Consider the following 23,485-nt stretch of genomic DNA (forward strand, 5'->3'; position numbering starts at 1 on the left):
CCTGGGGGCCTCAATCTCCGCAACCCCGCTGAGAGTAACCGCCAGCTGTGTGTCGTCGGCATATGAGACCAGAGTTAGGCCCCACTGCCTAGCGACATCAGCCAGCGGTCTCACGTAAAGATTGAACAACGTGGGACTCAGCGAGGACCCTTGCGGAACCCCCATGGCCAGCGGTTGGAAATTGGACTTGAAGGGAGGGATGGCAACACAGAAGGAGCGATCATCTAGAAAGGAGCGGAACCATTGCAACACCTGACCGCCAATGCCAGTCTCCTCGAGCCGATGCAGGAGTATGCTGTGGTCTACCGTGTCAAAGGCGGCGCTAAGGTCTAACAATATAAGCGCCGCCGTTTGACCAGCATCCAACCTTGCACGGAGATGTTCCGCCATCACAAGTAACGCGGTTTCTGTGCTGTGGCCGGCACGGAATCCGTTTTGTGTGGGGTCGAGGGCATTGGTCCGTACAAGATGTTCAGACAGGGCCAGATTGACATGGGCCTCTGATCTTGGCTGGCCAGGGTAGCAGCGAAATGGGGCGATAACTTTCAGGCTTGGACGGGTCCAAAGAGGGCTTTTTGATAATTGGGGACACCACAGCTTGCTTCCACTTAGCTGGAACTACTCCCGTTTCCAAGGAAAGGTTGACAAGGGAACATACAGCTGAACGTCCCATAAAAGCCTGATCTCGAAAGAGAGCAGGCCTTACTGGATCGGATGGAGATCCAGATTTGACTTGCTGCGCAAGTTTATCAAACCCGTCCAAGGTGAGGGGGTGGGGGTGGGGGGCGGAAGACAAGCAGAGTAGTCTGATGGTGGGTCCCACTGGTGCTTTCCCGACCGGACCCTACGCTAGGGAATGTCCGATAGATAGCTTGGACTTTCCCCAGGAAATAAGAGGCAAGGGATTCACAGTGGGAAAGGGAGCTTACGGTCGTAGAGGTAGTCCGCTTTGCCATAAGATCTTTTACAGCCTTAAAAATGGCTTTTGACGGATTAGCACTGTTCCAGAATTCTGCGGCATAAAAAGCCGCTCGAGCTCGACAGATAGCCCGATGGTAGAGCTTAACGGACCTGGCATATGCAGCTTTTAAATCAGCCCCATAGGTCTTCCTCCAGGCCCTCTCAGCCAGTCTACAGGCACCCTTCAGGGCCCGAAGGGCGCCATCGTACCAGGGACTCGACTCTAGAGTTGATTTTAGTCGATGCAATGGGTATCAGAGAGTCCAAGGCCCTAGTGATCCAGGAACAGAAGAGGTCATACCCCTTTTCTACATCCGTCAAAGGGCCCAGTGGCTCCTCTAGTAGAAGACGATGGAAGTCTTCTAACCTAAGCTTCTTCCAGGCCCTCTTCTGAACCCGTCTAGCCGAAGAGATGGAAGGGGTGGCTGAGACAGGGCAAAGGATGGACACCAAGAAGTGGTCTGTCCATTCCACCGGCAAGATAGGAGTGATTTTAGTCCCCGGCAGATTGGTAAACAAGGGATCTAAAATATGTCCCCCCGAATGGGTAGGCTGGGAGACCATCTGGGGAAGTTGAAAGGCCTCTAGGTCAGAGGAGATGGAGCGCACTGTCAGGCCTGAGAGGGTGTCGAAATGCAGATTCAAATCGCCCATGATGGAAAAGTTGGCACAGTCTGCGACCAAAGGGCCAACAATGTCGGGGAAAGCATTTCTAAACACCACATCGCTGCCGGGCGGACGATAAACGACCATCCCGGAAAGCGTAAACTCGGGGCTGACAGACCTTGAACAGGGCACTTTCGCACCCAGGGATATTTAGGGCACTCCAGACACAGGAATAGGTGGACCTTACTACTAAAGCTATACCCCCACCTCTGGACAACCTATTCAAGGTGTACATAGAATAGCCAGGAAAAGCGTTACCGGAGGTAAGTAACTTGTTCTTCTGATAGATACATCTGCCGTGTGGATTCCTCACCTTGTGAATAGAGTCCCACAGCAGTCCCACACTCCCGGAGGAGGGTGTCCACTCTTCTAAACCAGGAAATCCTGAAGGACAGAGCGCGCGAAGTGGCCGTCCCTCCTCACCTCAGTGTCCAAGCAGTAATGCTTTGCGAACGTGTGGAGGGAGGACCAAGTTGCCGCCCTACAAATGTCCTCCACAGGAACACCTCTAGCCAAAGCAGAGGTAGACGACTTAGCCCTTGTAGAATGAGCCCTTATACCCTCTGGAGGTTCCTTACCGGCCAAAGAGTAGCAGATCTTTATGCAGAGGACGATCCATCTCGATAAAGTCCTTTTATGGACTGCTCTTCCTTTCTTGCAGCCAGCAAAGCCAATGAAGAGCTGATCATCCAACCGACAGTCCTTAGTTCTGTCTAAATAAAAAGACACCACCCTTTTGGGGTCCAGACGGTGCAACCTCTCCTCCTCCTTGGAAGGGTGCGGGGGAGGATAAAAGGTAGGGAGGGTAATGGATTGACCAAGGTGGAAAGGAGTCACCACCTTAGGAAGAAAAGCAGCCCTGGTCCTAAGAACCATCCGATGAGCATGAATGGTCAAGAAAGGGGGCTTGGAAGTAAGAGCCTGAAGCTCACTTACCCTCCTTGCCGAGGTTATTGCAACGAGGAAGACTGCCTTAAGAGTCAAAAGCCTCATAGGACATTTATGAAGAGGCTCAAAAGGAGCACCCATCAGAAAAGTCAAGACAAGATTTTAAGTCCCACTGAGGCACAATAAAAGGAGTAGGAGGGAACATATTCGTGAGACCCTTCAAAAACCTTAAAACTACTGGAGACTTAAAAAGAGACGGCTGGTCAGGCAAACAAAGAAAAGCAGACAGTGCCGAAAGATAACCCTTAACCGTAGCAACAGCAAGTCCCTGCTGCGCCAGAGAAAGAGCAAAACGGAGAACATCAGACAAACGGCTCTCAAAAGGGTCAATAGAATCCCCACCACACCAACTGACAAATTTAGACCATCTATACGAATAGACCGATTTAGTGGAGTCACGCCTGGCAGACAAGATGACATCCACCACGTCAGGTGTGAGGGAAAAGGAAATCAGGTTGCCCCGTTCAATCTCCAGGCATGAAGGTGCAATGTCTGGAGGTGGGGATGTAGAACCTGCCCCTCCATCTGAGAGAGGAGGTCTGCCCTGAGAGGGAGACGGAGCGGCAGGTGAGAGGAGAGGTGGAGTAGATCTGTATACCACAACCTTCTTGGCCAGTCCGGGGCGAACATTATGACTTGGGCCCGGTCTTGGCGGATCTTCCTCAGAACCCGAGGAATCAAGGGTATGGGAGGAAACTCGTAAAGAAGTCGATTTCCCCAACTCAACTGAAACGCGTCCCCCAAGGCTCCCTGCATTGGATACTGGAGACTGCAGAAAGACGGGCAGTGAGCATTCTCGCGAGTAGCGAACAGGTCCACCTGAGGAGTCCCCCACGTCCGAAAGACATGCGCACCACCTCTGGGTAAAGCCTCCACTCGTGATCGGCAGAGAACTGTCGACTGAGAACGTCTGCACGAACGTTCTGAACTCCGGCAAGATGATTTGCCATCAGACAAATCTGGTGGCCCTGAACCCAGGACCAAAGACGCAGAGCCTCTCTGCAGAGACACTGCGACCCCACTCCTCCCTGCTTGTTGATGTACTGCATCGCAGTCGTGTTGTCTGTCATGACTTGGACCGACTGACCGCGAAGAGAAGGGAGGAAGGCCTTGAGCGCCAGACGTATCGCCCGCAATTCCAGAAGGTTGATGTGAAGCAACCTTTCCTCTGGAGACCAAAGACCTTTGGCCTCCAGATGAGCACCCCACCCTAGAGTGGATGCATCCAAAATCACTGTGGCCACCGGAGGAGGTAGCTGAAAAGGCTTCCCCTGAGACAGGTTGCCTTCCACGCCCCACCAAGACACATCCGCCGCAGCTTCTCTGGAGATCCTCACTGACTCCCTGAGATCTCCGTTGTGCTGATACCACTGCCTGCGGAGGCACAACTGGAGCGCCCTCATGTGCCAGCATGCATGGTTGACCAACAGAATGCAAGAAGCCATCAGACCGAGCAGGCGAAGGACCTTCAGGACTGGAACGACCGCTCCATTGTAGAATAAAGGAATGATACCCTGTATGTTGCGAATCCTTTGAGGAGGAGGGAATGCACGACATACAGTTGTATCCAGTACTGCACCTATGAACAGGTTGCGCTGGAAGGGCACCAGGTGTGATTTGGGCACATTTATTGAAAAACCCAACCTGAACAACAACTGGGTTGTCTCCTGCAGGTGATGGAGCGCTTTCTCGGCCGACTCTGCTTTGATCAGCCAGTCGTCCAGATAAGGGAAAACTGGAATCCCCGCCCTGAGATGCGCCGCCACCACTGCCATCACCTTGGTGAAGACTCGAGGCGCAGTAGTAATCCCAAACGGGAGGACCGCAAACTGATAGTGCTGCGAACCCACCGTAAATCGGAGATACTTCCTGTGAGACTTGAGGATAGGGATGTGAAAGTATGCATCCTGCAAGTCGAGCGACACGATCCAGTCTTCTTCCAGCAGAGCCTGAAGAACCTGAGCAAGGGTGAGCATCTTGAATTTCTCCTGCTTTAGATAAAAATTCAAGATCCTGAGATCCAAAATCGGACTAAGCCTGCCATCCTTCTTGGGAATCAGAAAATACCGGGAGTAGCATCCCTGACCTTTTTCCTGCTCCGGGACCACCTCTATCGCACCCTTCCTTAACAGAGTTTGAACTTCCTCCTGCAGGAGTAGCAGATGTTCCTCTGAGCAATATCCCTGGCAAGGAGGGTAATTGGGAGGGAATTCCCGAAAGGGACGGGCATACCCATTTTCTACGAGATTGAGAACCCAAAGATCTGATGTAACCGATTCCCAATCCCGTAGAAAGTGAGTAAGCCGACCCCCCCACCGGACCCACATGATCCTGGATGTCGGATCTAGGGCTGCTTTTCTGTGGCTGGGGGGGTTGGAGGAGGTGGAGGAGGAAGAGGTCTGACGCCCTCTAGGACGCGCCCTTTGCCTTCCCCTGTACGACTTATACAAGGTGTTTGACTGCTGCTGCTGCTGTCCTAGTCTAAATGTACGAAAGGAAGAGCGACCAAAGCCTCTGAATTTCCTGGCCGTAGACCCTCTTACTTGTAGACCAAGAGATCTAGCAGTCGCCCTGCTGTCCTTAAACCTCTCCAAGGCCGAATCCGCTTTTTTGCCAAAGAGTCCCTCTCCATTAAACGGCAGATCTAGCAAAGCAGACTGCACATCAGCAGAAAAATCAGAGGATTTCAACCATGCTGAAAGCCTTGTGGCAACAGCAGTGCCCATGATCCTCGCCACAGAATCCGCAGTATCAAGGCCGCTCTGAATAACCTGACGAGCTGCTGCCTGAGTGTCAGATAAAGCCTCCTCAAAGTCACCTCTACAGTCTTCAGGAACCTTTGGGATCAAAGTACGAACTGAGTCCATTAGAGCATGGATATATCTTCTGATAAGGCAAGTGGCATTTGTGGATTTCAACGCCATACTAGCGGAAGAGAAAGTCTTTTTGGCCACCTGATCCTGCTTTTTAGCCTCCTTGTCACCAGGAACTTGGGGAAAAGCACCCACTGACTTCTTGGAACATGCCGCTTGGATCACCAAACTCTCAGGTGAAGGGTGTGTCGACAAAAAGGCAGGGTCCTCAGGAGCCACTCTATAACTCCGAGCCACACCTTTCGAGACCGCAGGAGCAGAAAGAGGCTTCTTTCATACCTCCATAATGGGATCAGTCAAAGCATCATTAAAAGGGAGCAAGGGCTCCACTGCCGAGCTCGGAGAATGAAGGACCTCAGTAAGCAGATTAGATTTGAACTCAACAGTAGGCAATTTTAAGCCTAAAAGACCCGCTGCTTTTCTCATTACCACGTAGTATGGTTGAACATCCTTAGACGGCGCATCAGAGCCTGATTGCAAGACCCACTCAGGAGAAAACTCAAGTCCACTAGCCTCTGCTAGATCCTCAAAATAATTTTCATCCAGCTCACCTTCTTCCGAGTCAGAATGAGACTCACCATACCTCTGCTCTTCTAGCAGACGCTGAGCCTCCCTTCTTGACCTCTGCTTAACTCGGAGTGCAGCCGGATCCACTGTCGACTCAGACTGCGCCGGAGCCGACGTCGGAATCGAACCCGAAGGCTTAGAAGGATGTTCCATTGACTTGCTTGGAGCGGGCGACGCCGGTGCCGGAGTCGTCAACTTCGGACAAGCCGGCGTCGACATTGGCGTCGACCTCGGTGGAGCCTGGTGCTGCCACAGCGGGGTCGGAGCCGGCAAAAACGGCATGAAAGGTGCCGGGGCATATGAATGAGGCACCCCCAAATTAAATGCCATTGGACCCATAGGACCCGAAGGCGCTCCAGAGGGGTACCAAGACATAGAGAAGACATCATACATAGCGTTAAGAAACGCTGAAGGATCCTGACCTGGAGCTGGAAATGGTGGATGCTCAGGTCGACCTCGAGGTAGATTCGAATCTGTCTCAACAGGAGTCGAACCCTCAACTTCTTCAGGAACCTCCTCTTCCTCTTCCTCTTCCTCTTCCTGGGCCGGAGCCGGAGTCGGATCGGGTGCCGGAGCCGGTGAATGAACAGGCGACTCCGAAGGCGAAGCCTCGCCCTCCTGATCCGAAACCTCTTGTGGAGGAATTACCTTGGATCTTATCTTCTTGGGTGATCTCGACCTCGAGCCAGACTGATCACCTGAATGACGTCGAGACTCATGTCTCCTCTTCTTGTGCTTCCTTCGCGACCTCGAAGCATGATCCGAGGAAGACTTCGAAGCTGACGCCTCCCGAGACCTCGATCTCGACTTCTTCGAATGGGACTTCGAAGATTTTCTTTCTTTATCGGCCTTCAGTTTAGCAACAAGAAGCTTAGACTTCCTTTCTCGGAGGGCCTTAGGATTCATTTTTTGACACAACGAACACCCATCCACGTCGTGGTCAGAGCTCAAGCACCAAATACAGTCCTGGTGCGGGTCCGTAACGGACATCATTTTTCCACATTTCCTGCAGGGCTTAAAACCTGTCTTCTTTGTCGACATTCTAACGAACAAAGTGACAAGAGAACTGGAAACAACGAAGAAATAGAGCTACAGAGTAACTGGAAGCTACAGAGTATCCCAAAAACCGTTAGCGTCGACGATGTGGAAAAAAGGGAACTGATGTCATCACGCCGGCATGGGCCTATTGTAGGAGTCGGTGACGTCAGCGGAGTCGCGGGCGAAGTCGTGACTATGACGTCCGTGTCCACGTCGGCGCGAGGCTACAAAACAATTTCCGAATGCTGCTGACGCAAGAGGGATATTCACAAGGTGACGAATCCACACGGCAGATGTATCTATCAGAAAGAAGAGCCCAGCTCAGCCCCAGGGGCCCCCAAGATAGAAGAGCCAAGCTCAGCCCCAGGGGCCCCCAGATAGAAGAGCCAAGCTCAGCCCCAGGGACCCCCCGGATAGAAGAGCCCAGCTCAACCCCAGGGGCCCCCCGGATAGAAGAGCCCAGCTCAGCCCCAGGATAGAAGAGCCCAGCCCCAGGGCCCCCGATAGAAGAGCTCAGCTCAGCCCCAGATAGAAGAGCCCAGCTCAGCCCCAGGGGCCCTGGATAGAAGAGCCCAGCTCAGCCCCAGGGGCCCCTGGATAGAAGAGCCCAGCTCCTGCAGAGGTTCCCTCCAGGATTATTCAGTCAATTTCTATATAAACACAGCAGAAGGTGCTGACAATCTCCTACCTGAGCAGACATGTCCAGGCTCTCTCCTCACCCTGGGGCTGGGGGGCAGATCTGGGGTATGAGGGAGGGGGGGCTGGTCTGTGAGGGTTTTATAATAAAGAGAACTGCAAAGACAAGGGGGGGGGTCCTAATTCCACAGCAGCAGGATAGGCAACCAGGAAAAAGCCAGGAGGCATCGGCTTCTTGTGCTGTCTCTGCCACCGCTGACCCGGAAGAGGAACCCCTGCTTCATTTCATGCCGTGTCTCAATAGTTTCAGAATGCGAGGAGCGCCCTCTGCTGGCCACTGCCAGGTCCTACGGCTCCAGGTATGGACTGAAGGATACATTTCACACCGAGCACAGGAAACAAGAGGGTCTGTAGACATGCGGCATCAAACTCGTAGTCCAGCTGCAGTATTTCACGCCTGTGCATACAACTCTACTTCAAGCTTTCTTCAGGCGAGCCTTCTGCAGACACACTCACTGGACACACTTAACAGGCCGAACACCCCCCTCGCGGGTGGTCACACTCTGCACATGGGCACAACTAGGAGCTGCGCGACCCCCCCTTGACAGACTGCTTTTCATGACTTCACCCTCTTTTTGTTGCCACACAGACACCCGGCAGACGGACACAAACATCTGAAGAGGTGCATACCCTGCATACTTCTGGCTGAGAAGGCATACCCTGCACAGACCACCCTCCAGCAAACCAAACCTAACAGTACAGCTGCTGCCTGGAATTGTGGACACAAGGCCGCCGCCGAGCCGGACTGGCTGAGAGGGTGGAAAGGTTCTGCTGAGATGTGGCTGCAGCTTGGGTTTGGAGGGGAAGGGGAGCAGTGCAGCGAGTGCTGGAGGGTAAAGGACACGCCAGGTCTCTTATCACCACCTTACAACCTTTGGCCTTCACCAAGCTGGGGTACACCCACCCCTCATGCATTCAGCACAACTCTCTGGCTGTAGGGTAAGGGCACAGATTTAAACAGGCATGGAGAGCCTGTAGTCTGCCCACTGGGATACACATGGATAGATACAATGTCTGCACCGCCCCGCTAGCCAAGCTCCAATGCCCAGCCTAGTCTTAGCCTGTTCATGAGATGGTAGAGAGTAACAACTCGGGAACACATCTGGTCACCAGATGTGCTGCTCTGTTCAAATGCAGCCAGTGGATCTTGTAATCAAGTCAGGGGAGCAGCTCACCTCATGGATTCTGTTGCCATGGCACAGAGTAGAAAGAATCCGAAGGCCATCAGGCAGGGATTGGGGAAGACATGAGTAGATTTCAAAGCCATCCCCCTCATTGGCTGCCTGGTAATCTCAAACGTTGTAGCAGATTGGCTGCGCACAGCTGGTTTCAGTCTCAGGGCTCACACTCCTGCTCTGTGGAAGGGAGCAGTTATAAGGACTAGCATCGTGGAGCTGTGAGGGAAAGATTCCCTTTCCGGCAGAGTGCTGGGAGGACCTTGGAGGGGGCAGGAGGGTCCCCTCATTGATGTGCAGCCACTGAGAGCCGTAGCTTCTGTGCCTTTATTCAGTGGGCGATTCCCCATCAGCACCGAATTGTGTATTTTTTCCATTCACTCAGATCAACATGGGACGGATAAGTTAACATTAACCATATTCAGACATCACATGCCTGGACAGTGAACATTTGTAATGCACGCGAGCCTCTTGCTCAAACAGAAGGGGAAAAAAAAAAGAAAAAAAGAATTTCCAAAAATAAAGGAAGTGATGCAGCAAAGTGTCAGAGTGGCATCTGTTGTGAACATTAGGAGGGAACCAACGCTATGTGAGGCCGCTAAGGGGGGGGTGAGGCAGGGATACTGTGTGTGCCGACTGATGCTTTGCTAAACCCACATCCACCCATCTCTGCATCTTTCTCTCATTCCATTCCTTCCCTGTGGGGTCTTACCAGTGGTCCAAACAGAGGGCAGAGAGGTTCAGCCATATGGAGCATTTATGGCAGTGTATGGTCTGGGGCTGCTCCTGCCTCCAAATCGAAAATCCGACACAATGGTTTTAAAAAGTGCATATTTATTGAAAAATAAATAAAATCTGTACAGTAATATACAAGGTTTGGTCAGTGCTGGATAGAGGCAGTTCTCGCCTGTGGTCAGGAATTGCGAATGATGAGCTACCAGTTGGGCCGATTGTTTTCCTTGTCGCCTCCTTCCATGTATTGCTGAATAGAAGTCTGAAAAAAAAACAGTCAACACTTTACAGACCACTCAGACACCAGAAGGATAATCACTCCAGATGTTTGTGCACTATACCCTTAATCTGTAGGTCACACACCCACCCATCGGTGCAGCCACTCTGCCAAGGCCTCCACACAGTTTCCTTGTGCATACATTCCACATAGGACCATGTTCCTGACCTTTCTTCATTTCAAGGAGCCCTGATCTGCCAGTCCACACCGTATGCCAACAAAATGCCCTCATAGCTAAGACGTCGTCCAGGGGGAAACTCTGTCTAGTGTTAGCCAAATACCTCAACTCGTTTTCAAGTAGAAATTAGGACAGGGAGCGGACCACCACAACACAGAAATGGCAAGGATAACAAACCTTTTGCATCCAGATGCCTAAATTCCGCAGTAATGCAGCCCCTACCCACAAGGGCCAGTGTCCAATCACTGCTCTGGTGCAGGGGCACACTGGCCAGTGTAGACTCCCTTGCAGTGCAGAAGGAATCCTCCATTTTCCTTTTCAATCCAACTAACAGACTCACATGTCCACAGCTCATCCATATACTAATTCACCACTAATCCTTTTTGAGTTCCGAAGTAGCATGCTACTCGCCGAAAAGCGCTTCGATGCCTCGTCTGGGTATACAAGTGCTATATGAACACAATTTCAATTGGGTCAAACCCCTGCTACAATAGAGAGCCATGTTGCCCAGTGGAAACGTTCTTTTGTGGTCGAGGAACTCACACTTTGAGTTCAGGTGTTAGATGCACGTCTCAGTCTCCATTCCTCTCAAGCTTACAGGTGCAACACCCCAGACTAAAAGCATCGATCTATACTTCAATATTTAGGTTTTGTACCCTTTAACAACTTTTGTAGCACAGTAAATTATTTCCTGCAAAGCACTTCAACAGCTCTGCATTATCTGATTGCAAATCCCACAGCACTCAGGAGGGAGTCCACAAAGTTGTGCCAGAAAGACCGACAAAGCTTCCCACTGTCCCCTCAAACCACTGAAGAGCTTACCTGTGTGAGAGCTCGTTCCTTCCGAAGTCGAGAATAGAACTGCAAGACGTGGGGATTAGCACGCACAGCCTTGGGGTCAAAGTCCATCACCCGTAGCCCTTCGAGGCTGCGAGCTCTGGACAGCGCTACATAGGCCTGGCCGCTCTCAAACACTCGAGCCAGGGAGATCTCCACGCAGTCCAGCGACATTCCCTAGGAGGACAAGAGAGTGTGCACCAGGGTGTGAGTGGCCTAGCCTTGGAGGAAGAGAACTTGAGCAAAGACTAGGTACAAGACATCCTCCCACCCTACACCCTACACATCCCACCACAGGGGCCTCAGCAGTCTTCTCAGCGGCAGAAATGCTCTCCCTATGGCCTCTATATCTGCAAAATGGATGTTTTTTTTATTTTCCAAATAAAACTGAAGTCACCTCCTGACTGTGGAGGGGGGACTCAGCTTAAGACCCCGGTACAGCTTGGGTAGACCCCCCCCCCCCCCGCTGCATTTTTTTACATTAGAAAAACAACTTCAGATAGGAATACATGTTACTTCTGGACCACATTATCCTTAGAAGGCGCAAAGGTTGTGAGCTGGACTGCATTTGGAGCTTAACACTAAAGGAGTTAACCAGAAGGAAGAGCGCAGAGGCAGCCATCATGACCCTGGTTATGGTTTACTGGGTAATGTGGGTACAAATAGTTGGCCGGGTTGAACGAACACAACATTCTAGATCAACTAGTGAAATGGGGGCCAAGGGGCACAAGAGCACACTGTACAAAGAACGACGGAGAAGGGAGGTTTACCTCCTTTTTCCTAAGCATGCAGTGGCAAAAAATGTGGATGTTATGTCCATGTCCAGTTGAAGAGATCTTGCACAGCCTTGCGTTGGTCACGAAGAGGATGTTTATATTTTTTAGACAGTGTTATGTTAGTTGGCATTTGTTAAGCACATTATCACCTACAGGTCTCTAAGCGCTGGCAGAGAGATCTTACCTAACCAAGAGAGTGGGTTATATCCACGCTTCTGCAAACAGGACAGTTTTAAATTTTTTCCTGAATGGAAGGAGGTCGTGTTCCTTCCGCAGACTCTCTGGTAAGTTGTTCTAGATGGACGGGGTCAAGGATGAAAATGCTCTGCCGCCTTTTGTGGACAGGTTAAACCTAGGGCAAGCCTGGAGGCTAGCATCCGTGGAGAGAGTGCAAGGGAGCTGAAGACCAGTGCCTCGTGCAGCATGTGGTGAAGCTCAGGAACCGAGATGAGAGATGGATGAAGCACCAACTACTCCTCCTCAAACACCTCACTTGCCTTAAGAACTCTGTTGCATCAAGGTGGTGGGGACAAGTGGGTGTAAAACACATTGTGCAATGTATAGTTCCAGTTTAAGGGCATTGCAGAGCCACTGGAAACTCCAGATCATTCAAGATGCATAAGGGTGACAACAGTATTTGTCCACATAAGCAAATAAATCCACTAAAATTGGTCTGCTCAGAAAAAGCGTAAAGATACGTATCCATTCTTTTGCTCAAGTTTTGCAAGAACTGCTAAAAGAAAGACACCCTCCACAATGGCTCATTTGAAGATTCACTAAAGGCTCACACGAAGGAGGGGCGCAAAGGGCTACTCAAGCAAGAGCAAAGAAAATAATGGGGTGGAAGAACGCAAAAGCCTTTGGATTCACAATCAAACAGCATTTGCAAAGCGCAACACGGTCACCCCTAGGGCTATCTAGGTGCTGGCACAAACATACATATGCGCTCGCCTGCATAACAGAAACCATAAGACATCTTCCATGTGGCTTTAAAGTATTTGTTAGGCCACGTTGGAGAAAATAGCACAAAAACCTCTTTAAGCCTCCTCGCGTACCCAGTAGGCAGGTCCCTCAGCAGTGGCGGAAGGGAGTAGGAATCCACAGTACACCGAGATGGTGAAAGGGGGCCTCAGTACTCCGGTTCCCAACAGGGAGGCACTACCCCGTAGCAACAGGAGACAATCCCTGGTTTGCACAATTGTAGTGTAAACAACTACCATATGGTACCGCAGATCAGCAAAGGGGCAGGCTGCATCTTAAACTGTGTTCAGTGAAGAGGACTCAACCCCTCCCAAAACAGTCCCCATGGCTGCCACTGATACAAGGCTGCTTCCAAGATCTCTCTTCAGAAGGAGGTGAGATGCTGCAGGTAGGAATCAGGGGCCTTACAGCAGAGCAGGGAACCACAACATGCAGAGCATGAAAACACACAACAGCAAAATAAGTCTAATCAAAATGAAAAAAGCATACAGAGGTTTTAAGGCGCAGAGGAAAGCAGGGAGGGGGGAACCACAAGTGGGTTGAATCAGGGTAGTGCAGGCTGCACATGCGCTCTAGCTCACTTCAGTGCTCTGGGACATGGGCCCACCCATCGAGTGAAATCCATGGAGCCTTGGGAAGGAAGCATGCAGAGGAAATCCCATAGATACAAGGAGCTCTGCTCCGTCATGGAGCCCCTGGCACTTCCCTGTACCTGACTCTTGTGGATGGAAATGGCCCACGCCAACTTCAGAGGGAGCTGCTGACGCGTTAGAAAAATCCCTCCATGCGCTTTGAACACCCAGCGCTCCATCTTGATGACTTCGGTAACTCCACAAAGGAACCGGACTTTGGGCAAACCTGCAAAGAATAAAGAACAGTCCACCCATGAGTTCCGGAAGACTTCCAATGAGAACAGAAATGGCTAATACAAACACTGCTAAAACAGGAACACAGGGTACTTTAAGTCATGGGTTTAGTCTCATCTAAAAACATTTTGGTTAAGGGGGTATGGAGGTTGGGGGGCGGGAAGCACCCAAAGATACCTTCCTAAATTCCTGGTTCCTCAGAGTGGACCTGGTGTGGCTCAACACATTAACCTCCAATCGAAGTATACTTTGTTCTTAAATGGCATCACCGGCTCGGTTACTCTTGAAATACCTTGGTAGGTCTCCCTTCGACCCCTTGCTGTGGACAGACTAAGACCGGAGGAAAGATTGCCATCCCGGATCCAACCATTATTTCAAGGTAGGACACCATTCCTTGAAAGGCCCCAATGACTGCAGCCGGCCAGTCTCATGCTGCTCACCTGTCCCAGTGGTTGGGGGCAACATAAGAAACTATGGGGCAGGGTGGGGGGTTGTTTGAGGCTTTTGTAAGAGTTTTAGGCCTCAGGGATAAAGGAATGGACACACAGGTGTGTTTCCCTCATTCATGTTGTGCCATCTTGTTCCTCCTCTATGAACTTTGTACAGCTTCAGGTGTCCAGCAGAGGCAAGCTAAGCTGGGCATGTGGAAGGAAATTGGTGGGGAGGTGGCGAGTCCGTGAATGTGTTGCAGTGGGTGTAAAGTGCTCAGATTATGCAGCAGACTTCCACCCCCCCAGGTTTTGTACTGGACCTGGCTACCACTGCGAGTGCAGTCAGAGTGGCACAGCTGGGCAAACTATGCGCCACACTGCAGGGAGGAGCGCTCATCGAGAGCAAACCCTCCAGTAGGAGAAGCGATTTGGTGGTCACAAATGGGAAGGACTAAAAAGCCCTTATACGTTAGAAAGAGTTTGTCGTAGTCCAAGTGACTACATGGAGATGAAATGGGTTGTGGAACCTCCATGTGCGGTGTCTGGAAGGTACTGGACGTCACCAACTGTTACATAAGTAGGATGAAATAGATTCTTTATAACTAGCCTCTTATTTATAATTGTACAGCCCTCAGGCTCATCTCTACATAGAATTTGGCTGCCATCCGAAATTTAAAAATACACAAAAAAAAATGGAACATTGTCTGGTAAGGTGACCTGGGTGCATTCACCTTCAATCACAACCAGCCACTCAAAACATCAGGTTCAGCTGCAGAGTCCATAACATACCTTTCGATTCAGCTTGAAAGCCAACCACCACCCCTCGAGCACCGTTCACAAGGCCCCGGCCCACATCCAGGTTCTTAGCCAGCATCACCTGCAAGAGAGAAAACACCTTCAGGACATGCCAGTCTGGTCTTAGTGAAGGACACGCAGTCACACGATAGCAAACACCCCACAGATGACACCAAGGGGAAGGCAGCAAGGTGGTATTAGATATCTAGATCATATTAATTACTGTTGCAAGGGTACTACCCTATCTGGTATAGTGTGTGGTTCGTTTGAAAGGACTTCGAGCTAAAATCGCAAGTGGCAAACATCTCAACCCCAGTGAAATCGCCATCAGCCATTGGATGCAATTCCATATGCAGGCGTCTAGTTCATCCAGCACCTGTGTCTGGGCCATGAGGCTGTAAGAGTAGCTGGTTTAGCAGCAGAATGCCTTACTGCTGCCAGTAGGACTCAATTGGGCACCGAGTCAGGGTCTTTTTTGTACATGCCAATGTCCACACATGCAGAGTTCTTAAAGTAGAGTTAGTCCTTTTGGGAAAGCTGGGGACTGTTGAGGGGAGAGCATGTGATAAAATCTACATAGATTTTTGATTTTCAGTATGGATCTTTTATAAGTTATATTCAGTTTTAAAATTACCTGTTGATGTATCAAATTCATTACAATGTGATCATTTAACTTGCGCGTGTCGATTGTCTATTCTTAGCATGCCTTGATACTTTGATTTATTATCCCTGAAGGTTTCATTATTTTGAGATCTTAATTTTCCAGTATTGTTTTTAACATTAAATAAGGGTTGACAAATTTAAAGTAGGTGAAAGACTAGAAGTGGTTATTTTAAAAATGAACAACAATGTTCAGACAGTATATAAACTGTAACGAAGCATTAATAAATACTGAGGAACTGCGACCAATGGGGGATCATGCAGTCGCTCTCAACACCTTTCTTTGTTGAAGGCTAGAGACAGGCACAGAGTGTTTAGACTGTTTAAGGACAACAGAAGAGCTGAACTGCAGAGACAAGAAAAGCAGCACTAAGCACATCTTCTGTTGTACAGAAAAGGGATGCGGGTGCAGGCCATCTATGAAACTGGAGTAGGGTCCTTTTTCTGCCAAGACCAGTATAGTTAGCCGAGGGAAGGGAGGGGCTGGGTGATCAATGTAGAGAAGCCTGGAAGCTCCATCATATTGTTACAACATGTTCCCCTGATCTGCCCGTTGACAAAGATCATTGGCACTAGCTGGTTTACTTTTTATAATAACTACTACTCCTACTGTGTGCACTAGGTTAGGATTTTAATAAATCTTAAATATATCCCTGCTTTCCTAGTGTTCTTGGGTGCATCTATTAAGGATAATAGAGGGTTTAGATGCGACCTACTACAGGCCTGATCCTTACATGATGCACATTGGACTCCAGTAATGCTTGGTGGGTTGCAGTCCATCAGGTTCTCAGTCTCATATTGGTTTATTGGGGCAAGTCCTCCGTGCTGGGACTCTAGAAAACCCGCTCTTAGGTTTTCTGGAATTGTTCTCCAGAACACAGCCTAAGGCCAGGTGTAGAATCCTCCCATGCCTGAACCAAACCACGACTTCTGCAGTGTGATCCAAACTTGGGGCCGGGGGATTAGGAAGAGCGTATACTTCAAGAAGGATGGTGGCCCACAGCGACCACAATCCGGCCCCTTTTCTAAACACCAAAGCAGAAGTGTTCAGAGGAGAGGCTTACATCATCAACTGGAATAATATTGTGGGTAATGCGCCTGTTCTAACATTTGGAAACCGGACACTCCTTCAGGCAGGACCAGAATCCACTTAGGTTGGTAAGGCCCACGCAGTGCACACAGGTGAAACTTCACGTGCGAACCCTGGCCATGCCTGACAGAACCAAAAACTGTTTCAGAGTGATCCCCCAGGAGCTGAGACAGCTGCCCTATAAAGGAGTCTCCTTTAAGGGCTCTCGCGGGGCGGACATACCTCGGATGACCTTTTAAGGTCATCTATTTGTAGTTTGGTTGATATCTCGCAGCTCAAGTGCAACCAGAAAATTGAATGTGTTCCAGGGAGAATCATTGTGCAGAAAGGCATACATAGATGTATCCTTCATGGCTCGTGTCATAATCCCAGCACCCCTCTTCCTGCATCTCCCACCCCAGCCCTCCCTCCCTTCGATGCCCTGAGCCCTTAGGACAAGTCCCATGAACCTCAGCCCCCTCCATCACCTGGGCACCTTCCTTCAGCTGGATAAGGCGTCCAACGGGGCACTGCGCATTGATGGTTTTCACCAGCATCGGGTCGCTGTCCAACGCCTCAAAGCTCCGCATCTCTCCTGTGATAGAGACAAGAGGTGGACAGATCAGGTGTCTGCCTTGCATTGTGAACCATCATTTGTACAGACAAACATGGAGGCTGAGGAGAAGATTCCAGGACAATCACCACAGGAGAAGAGCAGGGACCTTCCAGAGGCCAAGCATCAAAGAGCACAGATCCCCTGCGTCCGCCGGACACAACCTTTGAAGGCCAGGACTCAAGAGACTCGCCAGCACCGATGCACCTCTTTCTAAATCATGGGATCTTCCCAGTGTGTTTTGACCACCTGTGAATGAAGCTAAGTGTCGCCTCCCTGAAACAGTAAGACTTCACCATTCATTTAAAGGAGTCAGTTTTAGGCATTTTGTGGCATTGGTTTTCATTCAAGCGGAAGTTGCTCCAGATTGGCTTCCAGTTGGATCTGGCCTCTTCATAAGAGTGATGATGTAGGGGTGTGTGCTGGGGAGGGGACAGGGGAAAGAGGGGCATTTGTATACGTAGACCCAGTTTACCACCCTGGATGGAACAGAATTGCTGCCTGCTTGAGAGAACAGGACAGCTGCTTGAGTCCTTCTAAAGCACCACATATTATAGAATACAACCATTCATTTTATCGACATTGGGTGGATGAACGGCTGAAGTGGACTGATTGCGGTTGAAGTCTGTAACCACTTCACTGAGGTGCTGCCGGCTTGTTCAAGGTCATTAATGTTTAGACACTGGTCTTCAAAACATGGGGTACATAAAAACGGTTCAAAATTATACATTAAAATGAACCCCATCCAGACCATCACCCCATAACCATTCCAAATGTCCCCCGCCCTATCCGAGCACCAGTACAGATAAAGCTTGAGCACTCAATTCTCTGTATGTGTCCATTCACTCCTTAGCACCATAGGATTCAGCAAGTGTGCAGCTAAATAATCTCAGATCAAAAATCCCAACATTCCCAAAAACTGAAAGCGCAATATTACGATGTCTTGGATCATATTTTATATAAAAAAAAAAATGTAACCAGGCTCCAAATCCTATAAAACTGAAGACAAACTTTTAAAAACACGAAGGTTGAAGGTTAACATTTTGTATCGAAGACGAGGAGAAGGAGTATTCACTCCTCCTAGCCCCTTTAGAAAGAGACCATGTGCCGGGTGAGTAGCAAACTAAAATATCCGCCCCTTTTGCATCCGAAGAAGAGAGGAACCTCCCTGGCTTCGGATCAGGAGTTTACTCACAGAAGAAGCAGCCAGGACAGAAGAATTCACAATACCAGACAACCCAGAAAGTAGGCCCCCCAAAAAGGACCTCCAAAGAGCAGCTGCACAGTACAGGTACACCACACACCTCCATGAAGTGCTTCAAAGACCCCTGACAGCACTGGAGACAAGTATCCCATGCTATATAAAAGCAAGACTTGAAGGAGGGGAGTATGTGACCCAAGCACGTGCACCTTTGGGTTAATACTAGCCTTACACCGACTCCTGGGCACCAGAGGACATACGCATCGTACAGCCCCACATTAGGAAATATTTGGGGTTACAGCAGACAAGAGATCGGAGGGACAACAATTGAAAAATCATTGAGATGTCACGACCGTACTCTAAAATATTTCAGGGATATTTCATAACAAAATAGTCCAATAACATAATTGATTTTTTTTCCATCAATCTCTGTGGGAAGAGGTAAGTAGGTTCAAGTCTGCAACGGTTTCTCGACAACTGGACACAGTCAGCGGTGGAATAAATTATCACAAATAAAGAGAAGGAAGGTGGCCATTGTGCCACGCTCACCTGGCAGCTGCGCCAATCGGCTCTCGTTGGTAACCTCCACGTCATCCTTGTGCGTGCACAGTCGTGTCGCTAAGATGCCGTCCCGCTCTATCCGGTGGGTGACGGTGCGCGTGAGTTGGTCCGTCACTTCCTCTGTGCACCTAGGGTTGGGAGGGAGCAGGGTCAGTCAGACACTACAGCATGGAGAGAGAAAGCTGTAGGATTGAGAGGAGTAGGGTCAGACACTACAGACACTCATTGTCATTGAAACTGCTCTCCCACCCTCGCAGCTCCATCAGTAAGGGAGGCCCTGACGAGCCCCTGCACTCCCGTAGTGTGAGGTGTTCGAGGCACTCCTCCACCCGCAGGTTATCCCCGTGCCTCATCCCTGGTGGTCCAGTGGACCTCTGACTCCCTCTTTCGCTCCACTTTCTGCCCCCTTCACCCCCTCAGTTCTATCCAGTCACACCCTCTCCTCTCTGCTCCGTTTTTCACCCTCTCCTCGCAGTTTTTCACCCTTTTAGCTTTTCACCCCTTCACTCTTTACCGCAGTTTCTCTTCTGCTTTGTTTCACCACTTATATCTTTCTCTATACTTTTTCACCCTAGTTCCTCTTTAATTTTTTCCCTTCTTTTGCTTGCTTCTACTGTTTCTCCTGCTGCCCCTCCCCGCACCGCGACCAGCAAGAGCCAGTTCCCCTCCCCGCTCCAGCCTCCCAGCTGTCCAGCCCTCCCTACTTAATGGCAACCAGTCGGAGCCAGTCGCCAGGAACCCTGGACCTTCACACCACCAACGCTACGACCCCGCAGCACTCCATGCACTCAACCCAGGCCGCAACAACTACAAGCTAGCATCACCAGCTGACACCCACAAACCCTTCAGCTGTCACCACTGCAGTACTACCAGGAACACGGACCCAGCACAACCAGCCCGCAACAGCACACCCGAACCGAATACCCTGCAATGCATCCTCCTCAATGTCAGATCACTCCACAAACACCACCGAAATCTGGGACCTCCTCGGCTGCACCACCCCGGATGGAGCGTTCTTCACTGAAGTCTGGACCAACACCACCTCGGGACGGACATCGCCATTGCAATCCCCCAAGGATACAAGATCTCCAGGAAGGACCGCCCCAACCGCATGGGAGGAGGAGGAATCGCCATCATCCATAAATCCACCCTCCGCCTGAGCAAACTCCCCGACGAGCCCACAGACCTGATGAAACACCTTCACTTCAAGATACTGGCCAGCCCTACCACCACCCTCTGAGGAACCCTCATCCACCGACCCCCTGAACCCCATAGACTTTCCACCAACTCCATCACGAACATCATCTCCCCGCATGCCATCGCATCCACCAACTACACCCTACTGGGAGACCTCAAATTCCACCCACAGACAACTAGACCCAAACACAGCATCCCTCCTAGACAACCTCAACATTAGACTCACCCTCGACTCCCTCTTCATAACAGAAAACTCCATCACTTTCAGCCACACCACCGAACACACTGATGCGTCCACTTCACCTTCCAAATGGATGAACAGCAGCTGCCTACAACGCAACACCGACAAAACAGAAGTACTCCTCATGAGCCCAAATCCTGATGCCTTGGACAACACCTGGTGGCCCCCCGCCCTCGGAAGCACACCCACTCTCACAACCTTGGAATCATCCTGGACTCCAAGCTCAAAATGTACCACCAGATCAACTCCTTTGCATCCTCCTGCTTCCACCTCCTACGCAAGACCTTCAAATGGATCCCCCTCGAGCACAGAAAGACCGTCACTCAGGCCCTAGTCACCAGCAGACTAGACTATGGCAACGCACTCTATACCGGAATGAACAAAAGCCTCACCCGAAAGCTACAAAACATCCAGAACACCGCTGCAAGACTGGTCCTCAACCTGCCAAGACACTGCCACATCTCCCAGCACCTGCGCACTCCAATGGCTTCCCATTGGGGCCAGAATCACCTTCAAGATACCCAGAGCACACAAGGGCCTTCTCGACACCGGACCAGCATACCTGAACAACCGACTCAAATTCCACGCACCCTGAAGGACCATTTGATTGGCCCAGCTCTCCCACGCTGTGATCCCCGTACCAGAAAGACAAGATCGTGTGGCCACTCCTTCTCCTTCCTTGCAGCCAGAGCCTTAAACACCCTTCGGCTCCACCTCAGACACACATTACTCCCAATCTTCACGAGAAACTTCAAAACCTGGCTCTTCGACAGACCCCCCTCCTTGATGGGCTGGAACCTGCACCCGCCCACCCCTCCCTTCCTCCTCCACCAGTGCCTTGAGACCCTTATGGGTGAGTAGTCACGCTTAAAAAATGCTGATTGATTGACTGACCCTACGCCCTCTCACCCCTACAGATGATCAGACACTACAGAATGGAGAGCTCACCTCCCCAGCCGGACTGCCTGCAGGAGAGAGATGAAGGTCTTGTCCGTCTGTCTGCGGACCGCAGTCAGCTCCATGTTCAGATGGATGCACTTCTGCCAGCTCTTGGCCTGGGGATAAAGGAGCAGAGACAAACAGATCAAAATGAGACTAACCCAGTTTAGGCAGAATATCTTAGATCAGCAGGAAGACTCCAACCTCACCCTCACTATGAGTGGGTAGGTTGGGATAAGGGTCAAAGGATAGAGATGGCCCAGGTTTAAAGTGCATCAATTTCATCAATGTGAAAACTGACAAGATGTCAGACACAGAGGAGCCGATGCACACAAGGCATGGGGGTATTCCACGCACTTCAGTGGGACAGAAATAAATACCCTAAAGGCAGTGTCACTGTAATTATACGGCAGCAGAGCCCCAAATTATGCGGCACAGCATGGACTAAATTATGTGGCAAGAAAAGGTAAATTATGTGGCATCATGTGGCACATTTTGTCATAGTATTACTTTTTTTTGTAATTTTATTTCCTTAAACATAATATTGTCTGAATACAGATTTCACCTCATTAGTAGAGGTCCAACAACAAAATGCAGATAAGTAAATGAAAGATAACCAGTTCACCTTTACGAAGGACCCCTCACTTCTGAGTTTTACACTACTTCACATAGAAGAGAAAAAAAACGGACTGATTTTATTTTATTAGCACCTAGCGGGGTCTGGTAGCAGGAGACGCTAGGTGCTTAACGGGTGACAGGCGTTGCGGCCGGTGTGCCATTGTCGCCTCCACCCCCTCCCGAGACCCATGGGGTGTGGATCTTGTAAATCACAAACTGTACAGGTACCTCTAACTTGAAGGTATCCCATCACTTATGGTTTGTTTTTTGCACTTATTTTTCTACACCTGCTTTTAACTTTCACGTCCTCTGGTAAGGGTGGGCCTTAGTGTGCCTATACCACTGAGTTACATTGACGGTCTTGACGAAAGCCCAGTAAAAGAAACATAGATTGGCAGAAACATGTTGACCCCACTTTAAGTGGAAACAACCAAGTCGTTAACTGGTAGTTTTCCCACACATATTTTATCTATGTCAAACTGTGTTTTTGAAATGTCAGCTTTTCTTCCTGTATGCCACCTGACTGGAGGTCAGCAACGATGGCCGTAAAGTGCTAATAAACTTACGTATCTGCATGTGCCATTTTGTTTCTAGTCCGTATTTGGTGTCCAATCTGCATTTTTTTGTGCTTTTGCCATGATTTGATCTGATTGGAATGTCTGCAATATTTTTTTGTAGGCACTGAGAGCAGAGCCTCGAACCAGTTTCCCGAGTTGGCAGCTCTGGATGTTAACCCATATCCTCTCTATTGAAGACTTAAGGAGAGCGAATTTGTTTTTGAGCTGTCTGGCTCGTGCACACCTCTTCCCTGTTGAACAGAGCTGGGCACTTCTCCCCTTTGCCAACCCACCTCCTACGCTCTCCATTTTGCTTTCACGCCTCTGTGTTGTTTTCGTGTCCACCCCTTCATCCTTCCCTGGGTTGCCTCTCTGCCCACCCCACCACCCTCCTCCCTGTCTTTTTTGTGTTGGGATGAATATAGTACTCAATTGACTGATGCATAGACACTCTGGAAACATCCGACTATGCTATAAAAATAATGGTGTGCAGTTTTAATCTCCACTTCAAACAGGGCGGATAACACTTCACTCCGCAGTGTCTACTTCGCTCAATAGTGGAAGAGCACCTAGTTTCCATTCTGCAGATTTAACTTCAATTGCTTTTGTTGAACCAGATATTTTGCATTTGCGGTATTAAGTTGCCAGAGAAAAGACCTAGGCGAGAAACTGTTTATTAATATTTGCAAAAACGTCTCTGAGCAAATGACAAGTAAACATAGGGGTATGTTAATAAAGTTCCTCTGTGGTGGTGTTTATACACAAGGAGTATTTCCTCATTTCAGGAGTTGCCAAAACCACATGTTTTGACCCACACTGAGAGCCCTTCTGTGTCTTGGGTCTTTGTTCAGGCTCTGTATATTCTGTCCCTGCGATGATATTCATGCCTTCTATGCACATATGCGAGGATTAATGCTCTCACCAGTGTTGCATCTTCCCCCATTGGAGGAAAGCTAGAGAGAAAAAGTGTCAAAAGGAAGGAAGTGAAGTGCATATTAAGTAAACCAGACACAGAAGCACTTAGCGTGGGTTG

General features: G+C 49.9%; 1 protein-coding gene across 1 annotated transcript in view; it reads right to left on the reverse strand.

Annotated features, from left to right (window-relative positions):
- Positions 1–9,740: 9,740 nt before the first annotated feature.
- PIF1 (PIF1 5'-to-3' DNA helicase) overlaps positions 9,741–23,485 on the reverse strand; it is a 40,975-nt gene continuing 27,230 nt past the window's right edge. Inside the window, exons 7-13 of the mRNA XM_086935937.1 lie at positions 21,287–21,393; positions 18,889–19,028; positions 17,014–17,120; positions 14,791–14,878; positions 13,417–13,562; positions 10,933–11,124; positions 9,741–9,917 (exon numbers count right to left, since the gene is read on the reverse strand). Of these exons, the coding sequence (XP_086792063.1) occupies positions 9,858–9,917; positions 10,933–11,124; positions 13,417–13,562; positions 14,791–14,878; positions 17,014–17,120; positions 18,889–19,028; positions 21,287–21,393 (840 nt within the window). The 3' untranslated portion in view covers positions 9,741–9,857. The remainder of the gene's footprint in view (positions 9,918–10,932; positions 11,125–13,416; positions 13,563–14,790; positions 14,879–17,013; positions 17,121–18,888; positions 19,029–21,286; positions 21,394–23,485) is intronic.

Source organism: Lissotriton vulgaris, chromosome 1_1, assembly GCF_964263255.1.
Source record: "Lissotriton vulgaris chromosome 1_1, aLisVul1.2, whole genome shotgun sequence".
NCBI classification, from domain to species: Eukaryota; Metazoa; Chordata; class Amphibia; order Caudata; family Salamandridae; genus Lissotriton; species Lissotriton vulgaris.